We start from the raw sequence: 20,447 nt of genomic DNA, 5'->3' as shown, positions 1-20,447 counted from the left end.
TTCTTAGTGATGAATATCCTGTGTGAGAAGCCTTTCTCTTTTTAAAAAAAGAAATGAAAGAATTAATTCTTAATCACTTACTTACAAAAATTAATGCTCTTTCTGCTAATCCAATCCCCTACAAGCTGTGCCCCCTGCAATATTGAATGGACAACCTGTGCTGTGCACTACTTCTTCGTGGGTTTGGGGAACAGGGAGACTATTCCAAACTATGTCCAGATACAATGAGAGTGGACTGGTACAGAAGGAGATAGCTAGGCTGCCCCTCTACCCGAGGCAATTCCCTAAGCCTGCCTAATAGAAAAGCAAGGCCTCAGCAGAAAAGCATTCAAAACAAAAAGTAGCTGTTTGATAATGCCAAAACATAACATGATCCAGCCTAGTAATCAACTTTAGATTTTTCTAGGGAAATACATTCCAATGTTAAATTTTTAATTTCTTTTTAGCTGCTCCTTATTGTTCAGTTCTGATTTCAAAGATTCTCAGAGTAAGAACCTCAATCTGCCTGGTATCAGGAAATCAAGTAATGAGAGACCCAGATGGTACCAGCAGTGATTTGATGGCCTTTCATGCACTCATCTCTGGCCTTGTTTGGTGTCCTTGTTGAGGACCTAGCGATGGCATCTGAGGCAAGGCGTTAGGGCTGAATAACTGGATCTCCGTTTAGGATGGAAGACCTGGTATGCCCTGAAGAAAAAGTGTGTGCTGAACAACTCATGATGGATGTAATTCTTTCCTTGGTAGGCAGCAAGCAGGTCGGTATCAAAACTGTAACATTAGCAAACACTTAATAAACAAGTGTATACATTTTGGGATGAAAATTCCAGCCTACTAATCCATTTTAGATTTTGCTAGGGTAATATAATCAAATGTTAATTTTTTACTGTCTTTTTAGCTGCTCCTTATTGTTCAGTTCAGGTCTCAAGATAATTATATAACATTTAGGGGAAAAGATACAGCTCAGAATCCCAGCACTGGAGGCCAAGATGGAGAAGATCTCCACAGCCACCATGTTTTCCCCTTTGGTGCTTAGATAGGTTGGAACAAAAGACACCCAAACACTGCAAAACACCAACATGCTGAAAGTGATGAATTTGGCTTCGTTGAAAACGTCCGGCAGCTTCCGAGCAAAGAAAGCCACAATGAAGCTGACAAGAGCCAGCAGCCCCATGTAACCAAGAACATAGTAGAACATGTTGGCCGAGCCTTCATTGCATTCCACGATGATTTGGTCTGGCTGAGAGTGCATGTCCAGATCTGGGAAAGGAGGGTCGCTACATAGCCAGACTATACAAATGCTTGTTTGGATAAAGGAGCAGCCAAGAATGATAGAGATGGACAATCTTTTCCCCACCCATTTCCTCATCTTGGATCCTGGCTTGGTGGCCATGAAAGCCAGAACCACAGTGAGGGTTTTGGCCAAGACCGAAGAAAAGGCTACTGAGAAGATGATTCCGAAAGCAGTTTGTCTCAGCGTGCAGGTCCATGTCTGAGGCTGGCCAATGAAAAGCAAAGAGCAGAGGAAGCAGAGCAGGAGAGAGACGAGCAGCGTGTAGGTGAGATTCCGGTTGTTGGCTTTGACAATGGGAGTGTTCCGGTTTTTGATGATGATTCCAAGCACCAAGGCTGTGGTTGCAGAAAGAGTCAGAGCCAAAAGAGCCAAGCTGATGCCAAAAGTTTCTCCATAAGACAGGAAGTTTTCTCTTTTGGGAAGGCATTGGGTTTTCCCTTTGTTAGGATACAGATGTTCTTGACAGTGGAAGCAATCATTCACATCTTGAAAGGGGTGGGGATGAATAAGAGTAGTTCAGTATTGCAGACAGTGCTTTTTTCTTTTAAAAAAATGTTTAGGGCTACTCTCATTTTCCCACTCATTGAAATACTGCCCCTCAGTGAGGCCACATTCATAAAATGTTTAGGGGTATGCGTACCCCTGCATCCCCCCAGGCCTGGGACGAATGGAGTAGATGAGAGCATCTGAGGGTGAAAGGAGCCCCAAATGCACTAATGGAGGTGACAGGAAAGTGTTTTTTGTGGACTGGTTAAATCAGCAATTCCCCATCATAAACATGAGTCCAATACACATAGAGAGAATGGAATGCCCAGGATCCTGCCATCATCACCACCCCCAGGACACTGGCCTCGTGAGAGTGTAGGAAAAGTGGCACATTCCTCACAAAAAGAAGCAATTATGAAGGCAGCTAGAGAATCAGCAGATTTGCCATGGAAAGGAAAAGAGACCTAGTTTTTTATTATTTAAGCAGAGACACATTAAAGAAAAGAGGACACCTCTTATATGTTCATACACAGTTGAAAACGAATAACATTTATTTAAGGAAATGCAGTCGTTCCTACCTGTCTGATTTGAAATCTTCCCTTCTGGACACGGAGCACAATCATAGCAACAAAATGGTTCCCCTTCTTTCCTTTGTCTGCTGTAACCTGGATGGCAGGGGTCATTACACAAGGCCAGCGGAACCACCTACCCATAAGACAGAACACATTGCAGGTATTCTGTATTGTCCTCATCTTTTGCTTTTACAGTGTAATTATCAAAGTTTGATGCCTTTTCCTTTTATAGTGGACCCTCCAGATATGAACTTAATTCATTCCAGGGGTACTTACATACCCCAAAAAGTCTGCAACATGAGGCGCTGCTTCTGCACATGTGCACGGCACGATAGAGCGCTTCTGCGCATGCGCGTGCAGTGAAACACTTCTGGGTTTGCTGCGTTTGCAACCCGAAAGTTACTTTACCCGAGGGTCCACTGTGCTATGCCACAGGACTGTTTTGCAGTATTAATAATTGTGGTTTTTTATTGTTATAATGTGGCTATTATTGGATTGCAATTGAAAACTAATAAAAATTATTACCTCCTAAAAACGAACTGTTCTAGCAGAGGTTAAACTTGACAGATTAGGAAGCTGAGTATTGTGGGAGAGGGACTTTGCCCCACAAAAGCATGAAGTTTGTAATTGTATTACTCAAAGAGGCACCACTGTGTAAATATATTTGCAAAACAAGATTACTCAGGCATTTTCAATGTTGTGCTAAACTGTCAAACCAGACAGAAGCCAAGTAAAGCATTCATAAGTGGTCATTTTATACAACATACAGTAATTCTTGACTTAAAAAAGAGAGAGAAATACTGTGTGACAAAATAAAAAAGACCTAGAACAATCTCCATCAACATTGTCTGACAAATTAAGATGCTGCAGAGATAAGTATCTATGTTAGAAACCGAGGAGATAGAAATAAAATGGTAATATGCTAAAAAAAATAACATCAAAAAAACATTGCTAACGAGCCTGGGAAATGGTTAGCATACAAATGGAGAAAAGAAAAAGGAAGGAAGGTTATACTGAAATTACAAGAAGGGAATGCTATAATTGCAGATACAACAGATGTGAAAAAGGCAGAGCATCAGGGTTTTAAACCGAGGAACCACAGGTCACTGCAATGGCGTGTTCACAACCCAGACCTAACCAAGAAAAGACTCAATGCAGTTGACTATATTTCACTCATCAGAGTCTAAAGTATGATTTAAAAAAAAATATATGTAACTACAGATCTTAAAAGTAGCCATTGAGTCCTACCTGGTTAAAACTCTGGTGCCAGGTAATTATATTCTCATTAATGGAAAACTCTCTGCCCAGTGGAGCTTGGGGATCCATTTCCCCAACTTTCACTCTCAAGATGGACTTATTTGGGAAATTCACCCAGTTGATAATATCAAAAATACTTTCCAGTTCACCATTCTCATTAAAAAACATATTTTCCCCAGCACCGTTGTTAAATGAGATACTCCTTAGGAAAGGTTGAAGCTGCAGAGGAAGAGAGTGAAACTTAGATTTGACAGAAATGTTGAAAACTGTTGGTGGAATATATATATATATATCATATAAATTCCACTAATATCTATCTGAGATTTCCTGGATGCCAAGATCCAGGTTTGGGACTCTTGGCTGAGAGAAACCCAGTAGAGCAGAGCTTTCCAAATTGTGTGTTGTGACACATTAGTGTGTTGGATGCAATGTGTAGGTGTGTCACACAAATGCTCCCCACACTCCTCCCAGGGCTGGAAAAAGGTTGGTTTAACCTCTAGTTTGCTAGTAAAACTGAATTACTGTGTCATGAAATGACGCTTGTCTAAAAAGTGTGTCACCAACAGGAAAAGTTTGTAAAGCTCTGCAGTATACATTTAAAATCACAAAACACCCACCAAAGTGAAGTGTGGAAATATAGGCTGTTAGACCTTTAAAATGTGCCCTTGTGAGTGAGTTCCAAAGTCTCCCTCTTTCTGCAGCATGAAAAAAGACCACGTTTGTAAATTAAAAATGGTTTACTTACAAACACTTCATAGGTCAGTTTCATGTGCTTTTCAGTCAGAAAAGACAGTCAGTAAAACCTGGCTTAGTTAGGGGTGAAAGTTCCTCAATTATTGCTACTGGAATACAAGAAAAGCTTGTCTGAGCCATGTGGTCTAAGCTTGGAGCAACCATAAGACCTCATGAACCACCTTTGCTCTTACAGAGCTACCCAGAAGCTGAGATCAGTGTTTGAAATGCTTCTCTGGGTGCTTCCCCTGAGTAATATTAGTCTCTTGCAGCCTGTTCTTTTGTAGTTTCCAACTGAGGAATATTCTTCAAGGAAAGCTTGCCTAAAACTAAATTGGTCATCTTTCTGAGAACATTCAAATACATGTTTCTTCTCCTAAGCATTTCAATAACACTTAGATGGAGGTTTTGGTGCCCACTGTTATTCATAATGTGGGCAATTGAGGTGCATCCAAGTGTGTGGAAAGGTCACCCATGACAAGTTTCCAAATTTGCCCAAGAGCTCTTCAAGGTTGACAAGCACTCATTTAACCACTGTGCCATTTTAATGGTCTACGACTAAAGGAACAATTGTGGTGCTGAAGGAGACTCTTGAGTGCCATGGACTACAAGAAGATCACACCTATCCATTCTAAAGGAAATCAGCCCTGAGTGCTCACTGGAAGGACAGATCCTGAAGCTGAGGCTCCAATACTTTGGCCACCTCATGAGAAGAGAAGACTCCCTGGAAAAGACCCTGATGTTGGGTAAGATGGAGGGCACAAGGAGAAGGGGAAGACAGAGGATGAGATGGTGGGACAGTGTTCTCGAAGCTACAAACATGAGTTTGACCAAAATGCAGGAGGCAGTGGAAGACAGGAGTGCCTGGCATGCTCTGGTCCAGGGGGTCACGAAGAGGCGGAAACGACTAAACAACAACAAAGGAACAAATATTGCAACCAGCATCCACCAGGCAGCTTCCTCCTTTGTCTTCAATTTCTGTTCCTGTTGGTGGCCTTCACTGCCAGGAATGGTTCCCAATAGAGTCCAATTGGCCAGAAAAACCTTAATGACCGCTCCCCGCATAAAATGGGGGGCGACCTTTGCGTAGACGCGCGCAGCCCCTGGATCTGGAGCGGCTCCATCAGCATGGGCTTGGCTTTGCCTTCCCTCAGGTGGGATACCTGGAGGTCTCCGCCTACCCCAGTCAGTTGTCCAATCCCACCTGGGGGAAGCGTTGCCAAGGAGATCAGGCCAGGTAGGGGAGGGATTACCTGCCCACACAATAGAGGGAGGATCTTACCTGGGAATCTTCACTTGGCTCCAGAGCTTCTCCCACCCTACCCACCCTCAGTTAATGCCTTATTTTGCAAGTTAACTTTCTTCACAGGTTTTGCATGTTAACTTTTCTTACAGGTATGCGGGCGCTGCTACGTTAAGGTCGCTGTCAAAGGGCCGGAAAGGAATTCCCCTGCATTGGCAGGTTTCCCCTTTCCCATAGCAAACTTTGGCGGTATCAGGCCTTGGGCAGAATCCTTTTGTCCGTCTTCCTCTTTGCAGTGGTGATACCAGGGTTTCCCGTTAAAGGGGTTTCTGAAGGGAGGCTTTGACCGTACGCCGAAAGGTCGTCATTGCTCTCCCCTGCTGCGGCAGCGTAACGGGGGCGGCTATCTCTGCTTGAACATATGTTCTCCAGAGCCGGCCCATCCCCCACACAAACACTGGAAAACCCTGAGGTTCCCCAGATCCCCAGCCGGGGACCGGGGAGGGAGAACGCCCAATGCCTGAGCCAAGGTTTACCCACATTTGAAATTTAATAAAGTTGTGGCCAATTTAATCCCATAGCATGTTGTCTTGAGTCGTTATTCCACATGATGGGGGGGGCGCTCGGGATTTGGGGACTCCTCCTGTCCACGCAATAGCATTTCAAAAAAACTTAGCAACAGCTGCTCAGAACCTTACCAAGCAATGAAATTGTGTTCCTCAACAGGCATGAATAACATTCACCAGTATTTTCAATGGAAATAAGATATGTCTGGATAAAACTATAGAACAAATGGCCAAAACATCTTATTTAAAGCACTATTTACCTTACTATACCTGTGGCATTTTTCAGTGAATCCCTTTATAGACCTAACCTCCTAGATCACATAGCCTAACATGCATTTTATTACCTGAATAGAAGCCATTTAAATAAACAATAGAACATAGTATAATTACAGAAACATGTGCTTGAAATGCACCTTAAATAACCAGAGGGGACTCCTGTGCCTATATAAAAATAAATTCATAACAGTAGTCAGGCTCTTCACATACAAAGAGCAACCTCCCTAGAGATGCTGAAGTTTAGCCTGTTCTCTCTGTAATGACTTCTGGCAGTTAGATCTGCCTTTCCAAGTGAGACCTTACCTGGAAATGTTGTGGCTCATGACGTCCCCGATATTTTGGAAGCGCCATTTCTCCATCTTTGGTTCTGGAAACAGACATGGCATGCAAAGCATGTGCCACAGCATAGACGGCATTGTAGATGCTGTAGCTTTGGCTGGTCATTTGCATTTCAAAAAAAATCCCAGGAAGACTCTCCAGTTTCTCTTCACCTGTGCGGCTTTGGTCCAAATCCACATCTAGAAACTCACAATCAAATGCTTGTTCCCAGAAGAGCCTGAGAAAGTCATCAGCATAAGAGTGAGGATTGAGGTTCACGAGAAAATTGTGGAACCCCTCAGCCTCATTGGAATGGATGGCAAAGGATAAGGCACCATGGAAGCTTTGAATATCCAGATCTCTGTAGAATGTTTCTGCAGAGATATCCCAGTCAGCAGTCAAAACCCACACCTTGTTTAAAGGCCTCAAACTGAGCATCACAGTTACCATTAGCAACCACTGCAGACATGTCCTGGTGTGAGTATCCGCACTTACAACAAATACAACCACATTTGTTTCGCTTAGGGACTTGGCCTTATTTTGAAAGTTGTCAATCATCTGAGAAGGATCAAAAAAGCTACTGGGGTTTGGCATTCTTTCAGTGACAGCTACACACACGTCGCTCAGGAACAGCTGGTGTGTCAACTTTTTCACAAAGGTTTCACCTAGCTCATCATCTGTGACCAGGATTCCAACCCACTTCCACTGGAAAAACAGAAGAAGCTGGACAATCCCAGTGTACTGATGTGCTTCACTGGGGGCCATTTGGTATAAGGAAGAAATGTGGTCTTTGTCACTCACCACCGGATTAAATGAAGAATAGGTGACCTAGAGAACAAGGAATGGGTTTTTAAAATCCTTACCTTTCAAATGAAGTCTCTGTGGTATTCTAGGAGGGTAAGGGTAAAAGAGAGGTTGGGGGTACTACATTAGCTGGAATCCTGGATTGGCTTTCACTAAAAATTATTTCAAGAAGTAATGAACAAGGAAGACCCAGCTGTCTTGTTTCTCTTACAGGTCCTTCTCACCCTTTTCTTTTCCCCTACTTAATGTCCTGAGATTATACATTAAGTCTGAATCATTCCATAGTTGTGTAATCTTAATTCCGTCCACAGTCTTCTTACCTGGAAAACCTTATAAAGGCCCAAGATGGAGGCCATGTGGAAAGAAGTCTCAGGGTCAAGGCCCCCAATGACAGCAATCAGGTTCTTCTCAACACCACACTTGTAGTTGGGGACAGTCCTCTTCTGGCGAAACAGAAGATTCAAAGTATTCTGATAAGTCATCCTTGCATTGAGGTAGCTGTCATAGATCTGGAACCCCAAAGTGATATTGGGTAAAATCTTGGGGTTCTGATTGACCTCCTTCACAGCAAAGACTAAGGAAAGGACATGCTGGTAGTTTTTGGGTACTGTGCTGAAACAAGAGAAAGATGATGAATGTGATGGACTCACCTGCTGTTGCTGGAGTATCTGGTGCAGCATAATCCACACTAGACAGGTATACCTAGTCTGGGAGGAGAAAAGTACCCTAAAGGTAGTCAAAAACAAAGAGAACTTACTGTAAATTGTTGCAGCATGACTATATCAAGGTTGCCATTGGAAACAAATCACAAGTTCCACCGAGAACAGAATGGGAAGGAAAAATGTATAAAAACATAGCTTTATATTTTCCACAAGTTATTTAGGAGTGAAGGAGGTGAAGTTTTAAATGGAACTAACAATAGCATATTCAGCATGAAATCCAAAACATTTGTGTGAGGTGCAGTTTTCTCAATTTAGTATTTTGTTAACTCTCTTTTTGAATATGTGTGTTGCTTCTCTTATGAAACTCAGTAATATTTCTAACACATATATATGCTTTCCTAAGAAGCCATGCCTCTAAACATTTCAATTGCCACTTTTAAGAACATGCTTCTATTTGAAACTGTGATGAGCACCAGGTAAGAATTCAAAAGTAGAACACAGGATAAATGGAATACATTATTATCATGGAAAGGTTGGCACTGAAGGTCTTGAATCTGGCATGGAGAAAGCAGGTGGGGGAATATCCTCTATCTCAACAGACAAGGATTTGGGGACATTTTATGAATCTGAATTTTTGAAGATGTTGGAAATTCAAAAGAAGATGTTTCTTCACACAGCACATACATAAACTATGGAGGTGGTGATGGTAATGGACCTGGATGGCTTCAAAAGTGGATTAGAGATATTTATGGCAGAGAAGGTTGTCAGTGGATACTAAGCACAATGGCATTTCCATTCTCACAAGAAAAATAATAATATGAATTTCAAGGATGCCTGTGTTTCAGAAGGTTTGGATTACATAAAGGTAAAGGTAAAGGTACCCCTGCCCGTACGGGCCAGTCTTGACAGACTCTAGGGTTGTGCGCCCATCTCACTCAAGAGGCCGGGGGCCAGCGCTGTCCGGAGACACTTCCGGGTCACGTGGCCAGCGTGACATTGCTGCTCTGAGCCAGAGCCACACACGGAAACGCCGTTTACCTTCCCGCTAGTAAGCGGTCCCTATTTATCTACTCGCACCCAGGAGTGCTTTTGAACTGCTAGGTTGGCAGGCGCTGGGACCGAGCAACGGGAGCGCACCCCGCCGCGGGGATTCGAACCGCCGACCTTTCGATCAGCAAGCCCTAGGCGCTGAGGCTTTTACCCACAGCGCCACCCGTGTCCCTGGATTACATAGGGTTGCCTTTAAAAGGTGATTGAATCCATTTTCTCCCCCCTTTCTTCTTACAGCCAGTCCAGGGAGTGGTTCTGCTTGTCATTTACTCTGACTCTATCTACTCCCACCCCCCACTCCCTTCAGCCCCACAAGTCCTATTTGGCACCCTCCACCTCTGTGTAGACAGCTTTCTGAACATCCCTGTTGCCCTTGTTACCTGGTTGTGATGACTATTATAACTTAGGGCTCCTCCCTCACTTCAGAGAGATATATAAAAATGCTCTTACACATAATCCTCGACAAACATTTCCCATGGGTTCTCCTTGAAGCTTAGTGGCATGAAGGATGGTGCTAGCATTTGTGAAGTGATACAACCGATGATGAAGTGCCCTGGCTGATAATACTGGTGTTGGATGTGAATGGGGTCAGTCATACAGCACAAGGCAGCAGGTACCCAAAACAGAGGCAACACTATGAGTAACGGCAACAAGAACAACACTAACATTTTGTGATGAAAATCTTCTTCTCTTAACTCTAAATCACCATGTTCTATCTAGGCTCATTACCACCATCCACTGTCAGACGATTTTAGCACCCATTGCTGCCCCAGCTCTGGTCTCTAGGTAGAAGAAGAAGAAGAAGAAGAGTGTGGATTTGATATCCCGCCTTTCACTCCCTTTAAGGAGTCTCAAAGCGGCTAACATTCTCCTTTCCCTTCCTCCCCCACAACAAACACTCTGTGAGGTGAGTGGGGCTGAGAGACTGTGACTGGCCCAAGGTCACCCAGCAGCTGCATGTGGAGGAGCGGAGACGCGAACCCGGTTACCCAGATTACGTGACTACCGCTCTTAACCACTACACCACACTGGCTCTCAGTTCTCATTGGCACTGGGGTTGCATTTAATAAGGATTCTGAATTTTCTTTATGGTCTATGGACTTCAAAATGCCATGTGGATATTGCAAAAGGAAGAGTGAATCACAGTGAACTGAGATAATTGTGTGTTTCACAGTCCCTGGAGCATTGCACTCTTCGTGGCACCATCTGCAGTGAACAAAACATGTTTTCTCCCTCTTGACAAGAACTTTCTCTGTTCCATTGTGGATCAGGCAAAACTTTGGGGCTCAGGAAGGTCTGGATGGATGTTGAAATAGCAATGGGTCAACTGGCCCATGGAGTTGAAGCACTGACGTTCAGTGATGTTCCAGAAGAAGAAGTGATCCACTGTACAGAAAAATGTTTTCAATGTGCAAGGGAATGTCATGGAATTCTACTCAACATTGATCCAGAGTAGAACTCCAATGTATAGTTAGCAGAGTAAAAACTTAAACACATCGCAGGATTCCCCCAAAATAGACCAGAGGCAATTAATATTCCATCCAGCAGAGCTTTACTGCTACTGAAGGCAAATGAGCATAATGGTCACAAATCCAATACATTCAGGATTGGCGCAGTCCATAAGAATTCCAGTTGCAGCAGACTTAATTTAAATTTACAATAAATTATAATAAGACTAAACCTCAACTCTATATACAGAACACTGCACCTGAAGAGCTAGAAAGAGAAAGTGAAACCCAGGTTCCTTCTGGTCTCTTATTATAGTCAGCATTACGTTGACAGAAGAGATTACAGAACCAGTATCTGAAGAAGTGTGCATGCACACGAAAGCTTATACCTAGAGCAAACGTAGTTGGTCTCTAAGGTGATATATATATATATATATAATATGGCTGTATATTTTGACTGCATCAGACCAACATGGCTACCTACCTGAATCTAGAACCAGTCTAAGCCAGCTGTACTCACCTTCTCTGAAGGAATAACCCAAACATCAGAAACCTTCTGCTTGTTTCTTTCACACGGAGAAGCTCCCAGAAACCTCTTGAATTAATTAGAATGGGAAAGATCTCTACACATCAGATCAATACTTTCTGAGAAATGGAAACTGACAGTCAGGTCCAGATAAAGTAGTGTCTTGGATAGCAAGGGAGTAAGAGCTCTCTCCCAAATACCTAGGACAGCCAGCCCTAGCACACTACTATCTTACGGCACAATGCTGAGCATTCTCTTTCCTGCTCCCAAACTCAACTTTGTACACACACAGCCCTCCACCAATTCATAATTAGGAGCAGGTAGGCTACAACAAAGGTCCGTATAGTAAAAGTTATGGTTTTCCCAGTAGTGATATATGGAAGTGAAAGCTGGACCATAAAGAAGGCTGATTGCCGAAGAATGGATGCTTTTGAATTCTGGTGCTGGAGGAGACTCTTGAGAGTCCCATGGACTGCAAAAAGATCACACCTATCCATTCTTAAGGAAATCAACCCTGAGTGCTCACTGGAAGGAGAGATCCTGAAGCTGAGGCTACAGTACTTTGGCCAACTCATGAGAAGAGAAAACTCCCTGGAAAAGACCCTGATGTTGGGAAGATGGAGGGCGCAAGGAGAAGGGGACGACAGAGGACGAGATGGTTGGATAGTGTTCTTGATGCTACCAGCATGAGCTTGACCAAACTGTGGGAGGCAGTGGAAGACAGGAGTGCCTGGTGTGCTCTGGTCCAGGGGGTCACGAAGAATCGGACATGACTAAACGACTAAACAACAACAACAACAGGCTACCTGGAGATAGACAGAAGATGGAAAAAAATGAAGTTTTCTTTTTGTATCTTTCTCTAATATTTCTTTTGGTCTTCTCTCTCTCTCTCTCTCTCTCTCTCTCTCTATCTATCTATCTATCTATCTCTCTCTCTCTCCCCAAATACCTATGAGAGCCAGCCCCAGCTAGGGAGCACAATACTGTATTAGGGCACAATGCTGAGAATTCTCTTTCTTACTCCCAAACTCAACTTTGTACATACACAGCCACCCACAAATTCATAATTATTCTCTCTCTCTCTCTCTCTCTCCTATTTACTTATTTTTTCACTCTCTTCTTATTGCCTCTTTCTTTTTCTTTTGTTCTTTCATTGGAGTCCTATGTCTGGTGCCTTTATTAAGGTCCAGAGATTGTAAGCTCATGGAGATGGCAGATGATTGATGGAGGACCCTGAGAGACAGGGTAATGTTGGTGAAATTTTAAAGGGGCTTCCTAGCCTGGAGGTCACCTTCACAGAAACCCACCAGAAGAGGATGCAGACACCAAGTGAAGATATAGCCTTTATTGAGCGGGACAGCCTCCAAAATAAGGAGGAGGCTGCAAAGAACCACATCCAAGGCAATGTTTTTTATATACTTTCAAATTACACACGTGATTGCTATTCACTAATCGAAGGATCACAGCAATCTGAATAGATGCAACCCAATGTCATCATAGGGACGCGGGTGGCGCTGTGGGCAAAAGCCTCAGCGCCTAGGGCTTGCCGATCGAAAGGTCGGCGGTTCGAATCCCCGCGGCGGGGTGCGCTCCCGTTGCTCGGTCCCAGCGCCTGCCAACCTAGCAGTTCGAAAGCACTCTCGGGTGCAAGTAGATAAATAGGGACCGCTTTATAGCGGGAAGGTAAACGGCGTTTCCGTGTGCGGCTCTGGCTCGCCAGAGCAGCGATGTCACGCTGGCCATGTGACCCGGAAGTGTCTCCGGAAAGCGCTGGCCCCCGGCCTCTTGAGTGAGATGGGCACACAACCCTAGAGTCTGTCAAGACTGGCCCGTACTGGCAGGGGTACCTTTACCTTTACCTTTAATGTCATCATCCTGAACAAATCAAAACCATTTGGTGCTTCCGATCAACTCTCATCATAAAATCATGTGATTACATATAGCCATATTTCCTTACTAAGACTTTGACTAATTTTCCTATTTGTTAAATATCTCCCAATATTCTTTTTTGTCTGGCTACAAAACAATTCAAGGTAAATTGTAATTGCCATAATTGCCATTTTTGCCTTAGTGTTCTGGAATGGACATTTGCTATGTACAGTACCTAAAAGCAGCTAGTACTGTACAGTAAAGGTGGATAGGTCTTTTCAGTTTAGCTAGACCATAGATTGAAAAGAAAATGGAACCACAACATGATGCAATATTACATTATTATTTTCTCCATCAGTAATGTTTGTCTCCCAGGGTGAGAGGAGAAAATAACGGTTCCGGGTGAGCTACACTCTGCTGTGGGTGGTAAGGGCTAAGAAGAGTCCACCCACAGAGGACTCTGTATTCTACCCATTCAATTTGTATTTTCTGTAGCCGCTATCACACTGTATTATGGAAAATAATAATAATAATCTCATTCTAAAAATAAGGATTCCTGAGAATTGAACTCTTTCTGTTGATCATCTCAACCAAACAAACCTTGAAACATGTAAAGAAGTATCCACATTTGAATATAATGATTTCAGTTGTTAGACTGATACTTATTTTTTTTTCAACTGTTCTTTATTGTTCATTTCATGTCTCAAGATAATTATATAACATTTAGGGGGGAAGATACAGCTCAGCATCCCAGCACTGGAGGCCAAGATGGAGAAGATCTCCACAACCACCAGGTTTTTCCCCCTTTGGTGCTTAGATATGTTGGGACAAAAGACGCCCAAACACTGCAAAACACCAAAACACTTCCTAGCTTCCAAATTGGTCCTTACTGCCTACTGTGAAGGAGGAGCTACCAGGCTTTCAGGTGACATGGTGTCAACTGTCTGCTGTACTGTTTCTACCACTTCTGACTTCTGTCTCTGTTCAGGATTAGAACATATGCTGGCTTTCTCCTGTTCCTTTCTCCTGTTCCTCCTCCTCCTCCTGTTTGCCACCACCGCACCCCTGGGTCCATGCAATCTTCATCTGCATCCTGCCTGGAAGCCTCTTGAGATGGAGGCCACCACCATTCCTCCTCCTCATCTGGCCAGTCCCTGACAGATATGCTATATCTGATGTGATATATCTGATGTCAGCTGTGGGACAGATAATGAGTGGCTGGGCTGACGAGGGTTTGTAGATTCCATCAGCTGTCAGGAGCACCTACAAAGGCCTGTGCAAAGTGCTCTACAAGTGCTGGTGATGAGCTGATAGTTCAGGCTTGCAAATCAGCTTTCATGGTGCTATGGAAGGCCCAACAGTCAGCTGATCATGAAGGCTACCATAGCTCTGTGAGTACCAGTATGCAAGCCCCAATGATCAACTGATTGCAAGGGGTTGCAGAGTGCCATATTTGGAGATTTTCAACCCCAATGATCAGCTGATCATTCATGTGAGATAAATAGGTTCTCTGATGTCACTGTGATATCAGATGACTGAGAGATATGCTGCACCTAAAGATCCAGGACACCTTTCAGATCAAGTTCCCCACAAGATCACAAGATCAACCATGTTGTTTACAATATGGTCTTAGGCCTCAGAATTTGGTGGCAGTTAATCTAGTTAGAAAAATACAACCTACAGTTTTTCAGCACCAGAAAATAGAATTAAGAATATTTATGTAGTATTGCCTTACTTCTTTGGACATAACTTGTTCAGAATTGACTGCTATACAGTGGTACCTCAGGTTAAGTATTTAATTCGTTCCAGAGGTCTGTTCTTAACCTGAAACTGTTTTTAACCTGAAGCACCACTTTAGCTAATGGGGCCTCCTGCTGCTGCTGTGCCGCCGGAGCCTGATTTCTGCTTATCCTGAAGCAAAGTTCTTAACCTGAAGCACTATTTCTGGGATAGCAGAGTGTGTAACCTGAAGCCTCTGTAACCTGAAGCATAGGTAACCTGAGGTACCACTGTATTGGAGTCTTGAACATTTTAAACCTCATTGAGAAAGAGTCTAAATCACTGAATTGACTGATTTCTAAATCTAAATTTGATTATTGAATTTTAATTTAAAATTATGGTATGTCCATAATTGTCCATATGGTGTTGGTTAATATTATAGATAATTGATAAGCTTGATAAACTGACTCAATTTAAGGGTTGTGCAAAGTTTTATTCTAGCTCTTTAAATTATTGGCTGCAAAGCAGTTCTTCTTTTATTATAAATTTTCTTCTTTCACACAGTTTTCTAGGTGACTTTTCTCTCTCATTTTGCTGAATCTCATTAAACTCTTATTCCTCCCTACTGAGGAGGAGCAGCTGAGACTTTGGCTATGATGTAATAAACATCTCCCCCCACTGCACATCACCAAGAAGCAACAACCCAGCAAAGCTGATTAAGTCTCCTGTAATTATCAAAGTAATCATGATCATTTCTTTGACTCTTTGGGGAGTTCCAGTAGCTGCATGAAAACAATGAATCAAGACTTGCAGATACTATTAATATCTCCTGTGATGTTCAAAGCTTGGCCTTACACCAAGGCTCTGTCAGACTGATCACTCATTCTTTTCCCTGCAAAAATCTGGCTTTCGTAACCATCCCAGTGAGGCTTTGCTGCTCAGCATCACTCAGATGACAATGTGCAAAGAGATGAATTGTTGCCTAAAAAATTCCTCTTGCTCCTACCATGCTCTGTGCAGGATGGTACTTTCCATGATGTTGGCGTCAGTGCTGCTTCCTCCAGATGAGTGCAAGGCTCCATGTTCCATCAGTGACCCTCTTCCTATTCTTCACAAATATTTCCAGTCTGGAGATCTTGTTATTGGTGGCATTATGTCTCAAATCTATATAACTTCAAGCATAGCCTTCACTGAACTTCCTACACCTGAACTCTTCGATGCCATTCTGTAAGGAAATTTGTGTGTGTGTGTGTGTGTGTCCTTAAAAACCTTGTCGTATATCTGTAATGAATATATTTCTGCATTTGACATATGATGAAGGTTATGCTCATTACACTAGTGGCCAACATTGGGGAAAACTTTAGGAAAAGCTGTATTTCTAAGGTTTGGCAGCTCATAACAACAGAACTAATGCCATGAAATTAAATATTATTAGAAAGATTGCCTAATGCAGAATATAATGCCACAAACTGTGCTGAATAGCCCTGACCTGAATCCAACTGAAGATCTGTGGAGCTGATTAAGAAACCATTTTAGTCAGAAGCAGCCAAGGAATAAAGCACAACTGATAGACGCAATAATGCAATCTTGTTTTCACATTATAACAACTGACAAACTGAAATCTTTGGTTTACTCCTTGGGATGCCATTGTTGGGCTGTAATGGCAGCAAAAGAAATAATGAAAAGCTATGAAATACCTTTTATCGTGGTTTTCTGTGTATAACATTTTTATTTGGGTATAACTGTTGATAGAATAAGGATAATTCAACACTGTTGCATTATATTATCATTCTAATGCTATATATATTTATGGTATTGATCTAAAAACTACTGATGTTGTGAGCCAGAGATACAGAAATACTTTCCAAAATGTTTTCATAATATTGGCCACGTGTGTATGAATTCCTACCACCCTTTTCCTTCCACGTAGTTCTGGTGTTTATGAGACATGGGGGCAGACCTGATAGCTCACACCCAGTTTGTGGTAAACTTTTTCTTCTTATACGGTAGGCTTATACCAATGTTCAGTTTTTTAAAAAAATAATTGCAAGGCAGTAAGAAGATAACATCCCCATTCACTTTGTTAAGGCTTTCTGCTCATTTACCATGGTGAGCTAAGGATTTCTTATTGAATATTTGACTTTAATCCAAGCAAAGTCATAATTCATTCAGACTTAGAGGTGATTTTATTGTAAGCTTTTGGTAACCAGACTTCCTCCTCCTCCTCCTCCTCCTCTGTAGAACATCTGTAGTAGCAATCAGAGCCAGGCTGCCTATGCGGTGGCAGGAGTTAGATATTCAGCGCAGCAAAACATCCAGCTTTCAATATTGTGTTTCAATATATCCACACACTTTCCTTCACTGTGGGAATGAATTCCATTTTTGTGAATGTGAACTGTTACACACTATGTTGCTCTCCATACAGACCAATGACACAACTCTACCAGCATATCCTGGCTTTGGCATTTGCTGTGAAAGAGATAAATGAAAATCCCCAAATCTTGCCCAATATCTCTCTGGGTTTCCACATCTATAACAGCCATTTCAGTGCAAGCTGGACCTACCAAGCCTCCATGGAACTTCTCTCTAGCCAAGAAAGACTCCTCCCCAACTACAAGTGTGATGTTCAGGAGACTCCAAAGGTGGTCATTGGGGGGGCAAACTCTGATTTACGTCTCCACATGTCAACCATCCTGTCTATGTACAAGATGCCAAGAGTAAGAGTTCTGCATGGAACATGGGTCATCATGAAAGCCATTTACAGTTGCCTTTGGCTAAATCTCATTGGGTTGCATGCTGGTAATTGAATGGCGAAGTGGGCATAGGTTGGTATTTCTCAACCAAAAATGTAGGTTGTGGAAAATATGTCTGCTTCAGTTCCAGACATCCTTAAAACCTCAGGTGGAATAATTCTTCATTGGACATTTTACTGCTGTTCAGGACTGTAACAAAACGTCTGCTGCATGTGGTAGCACAACTGTATGTTTGCTATGCCTGCTGAAAAATCACTTATATCAAAATATTTTCCAAAATAACTTTAACATTTCCAAATCAACAGAGGTAAAGAATATGTGAATCCTTCAGATTAATCAATGTTGATCAAATTGAAATTGAAATCTGGATTTGCATTTAAGTGATATTCGATATCACTTTTTGGTATCACTTTTCCTCTTGTTCAGAAGACATCTGAAGGCAGCCCTGTTTATGGAAGTTTTTTTTAATGTTTGATGATTTATCGTGTTTTTAATATTCTGTTGGAAGCTGCCCAGAGTGGTTGGGCAACCCAGTCAGATGGATGGCATACAAATAATAATATTGTTGTTGTTTAAAAAAATATGCATTTAGCTGCTGTATTTGTCTTCCCTTGTAATGAATGAAAGCATCCAAGCTGGTTTTAGCCACCAAATGTTCTCACCTGGTGTTCAGCAACAGCTGCATTTCACATGGATGTGGATTGGCTTGGTTTATCTGATGGGTGATAGTTGAGCAGTATTTGTGCAAGGTTTGGGAAATCTGTTTTGATTTTATGGGGGGGGGGGATCCATAAATAAGCTCTTGCTGGTTAGTTCAGTGAAATTGTGGAGAATGGCCCTGAAATGATCATAGTTGTGATGGGAATGTGGTGGGAATGTTGAAAATTACACCACTCGGGTAATGAGAACATGGCTCAATACTGCAGAAACAGATGATGTACCAATACTAACCATGGCAAAAGTTTGGAATTAGAACAGTCCAGATGGATTTCATATCATAACCTATGCAAAGGTGGTGGGAAATAGCTTTCCTCTGTGGTTCTCTATCCTTCGCAGTTGACACAAGGAATCATCTAGGGTTCCAGAATTTATTCAGACGAGAAACCTTACATGCAGCAGGGGGAGAAAGCTTTATCAGGCTTTTCTTTGAACAACCATTTACCAGTTATTTCCTTTACTTTTCTTTAGATGTGAAAAGCAGCCAATTCTTCCATAAACCTAACTGCAAAATTGCTATATTTGATGTGAAGTCATTAATAGCCAAGTATTTCCCAAATCTGTAGATTCTAAATTTATTTCTGTTTAGATTTTTAAACAGAAATAATGAAAAAGGCAAATCCTCCTGGTTAATATACAGTAGTACCTTGGGTTACAAGAACCTTTTAATGAGGGTGAAAGTGGAGGGCGCAAAATATGGTCTGAAGCTCAACACGAAGCTCAAACGAAGATCATGGCCACTGGTCCCATCACCTCCTGGCAAACAGAAGGGGAAGAAATGGAGGCGGTGAGAGATTTTACTTTCTTGGGCTCCATGATCACTGCAGATGGTGACAGCAGTCACGAAATTAAAAAACGCCTGATTCTTGGGAGAAAAACAATGAGAAACTAAGACAGCATTTTAAAAAGCAGAGACATCACCTTGCCAACAAAGGTCTGTATAGTTAAAGCCATTGTTTTCCTAGTAGTGATGTATGGAAGTGAGAGCTGGACCATAAAGAAGGCTGATTGCTGAAGAATTGATGCTTTTGAATTCTGGTGTTGGAGGAGACTCTTGAGAATCCCATGGACTGCAATAAGATCAAAGTGATCCATTCCGAAGGAAATCAGCCCTGAGTGCTCACTGGAAAGACAGATCATGAAGCTGAGGCTCCAATACTTTGGCCACCTCATGAGAAGAGAAGACTCCCTGGAAAAGACCCTGATGTTGGGAAAGATGGAGGGCACAAGAAGAAGGGGACGACAGAGGACGAGATGGTGGGACAGTGTTCTCGAAGCTACAAACATGAGTCTGACCAAACTGCGGGAGGCAGTGGAAGACAGGAGTGCCTGGCGTGCTCTGGTCCATGGGGTCACGAAGAGTCGGACACGACTAAACGACTAAACAACAACAACCTCGGGTTACAGATATTTCACGTTAAGGATGCTTCAGGTTACAGACGCCGCTAACCCAGAAATAGTACCTTGGGTTAAGAACTTTGTTTCAGGATGAGAACAGAAATTGTGCTCTGGCGGCGTGGCAGCAGCAGGAGGCCCCATTAACTAAAGTGGTACCTCAGGTTAAGAACAGTTTCAGGTTAAGAACAGACCTCCGGAACGAATTACCGTATTTTTCGCTCTATAACACGCACCAGACCACAAGACGCACCTAGTTTTTGGAGGAGGAAAACAAGAAAAAAAATATTCTGAAGCTCAGAAGCCAGAACAGCAAGAGGGATCACTGCGCAGTGAAAGCAGCCATCTCTCTTGCTGTTCTGGCTTCTGGGATAGCTGCACAGCCTGCATTCGCTCCATAAGATGCACACACATTTCGCCTTACTTTTTAGGAGAGAAAAAGTGAGTCTTATAGAGCAAAAAATACAGTAAGTTCTTAACCCAAGGTACCACTGTATACCAATTAAATAGAGATTGAAATCTGGTTTTGAGTCTAATTGGTGTTTTGATATCATCATTTGTTATCATCTTTCCTCCCTTGATTTTAACAATGACCCTCTTCAGCTCATCTATGGCTCTTCTCCTGTGACGACTAATGACATTCAAGCCCTTTTCACCCACTGGATATTCCCAGATGGGACTCAGCAATATGAGGGGATCCTCCAGTTACTGCTGCATTTCCGTTGGGTGTGGATCGGTGTGCTTTTTCTCCAAGATGACACTG

The 20,447-nt window shown here is 42.6% G+C and overlaps 2 protein-coding genes across 3 annotated transcripts in view; both read right to left on the bottom strand.

Annotated features, from left to right (window-relative positions):
• The window catches only part of LOC310666072 (uncharacterized protein), a 1,539,811-nt gene that overhangs the window by 462,382 nt on the left and 1,056,982 nt on the right, over window positions 1–20,447 (bottom strand). The window lies entirely within an intron of this gene.
• On the bottom strand, window positions 881–9,853 carry LOC310667158 (vomeronasal type-2 receptor 26-like; the record flags this gene model as incomplete). The annotated part of the gene is made up of 6 exons (XM_083418882.1): window positions 881–1,776; window positions 2,356–2,482; window positions 6,727–6,790; window positions 7,605–7,630; window positions 7,866–8,157; window positions 9,708–9,853. 6 exons carry the CDS (start codon window positions 9,851–9,853, stop codon window positions 881–883), a joined length of 1,551 nt encoding a protein of 516 aa, XP_083275008.1.

The sequence above is a fragment of the Podarcis tiliguerta genome (assembly GCF_965153285.1).
Source record: "Podarcis tiliguerta genome assembly, chromosome: 16".
NCBI lineage: Eukaryota > Metazoa > Chordata > Lepidosauria > Squamata > Lacertidae > Podarcis > Podarcis tiliguerta.
The sequence above is the reverse complement of the archived record's forward strand: the minus strand, read 5'-3'. Positions and strand labels throughout refer to the sequence as shown.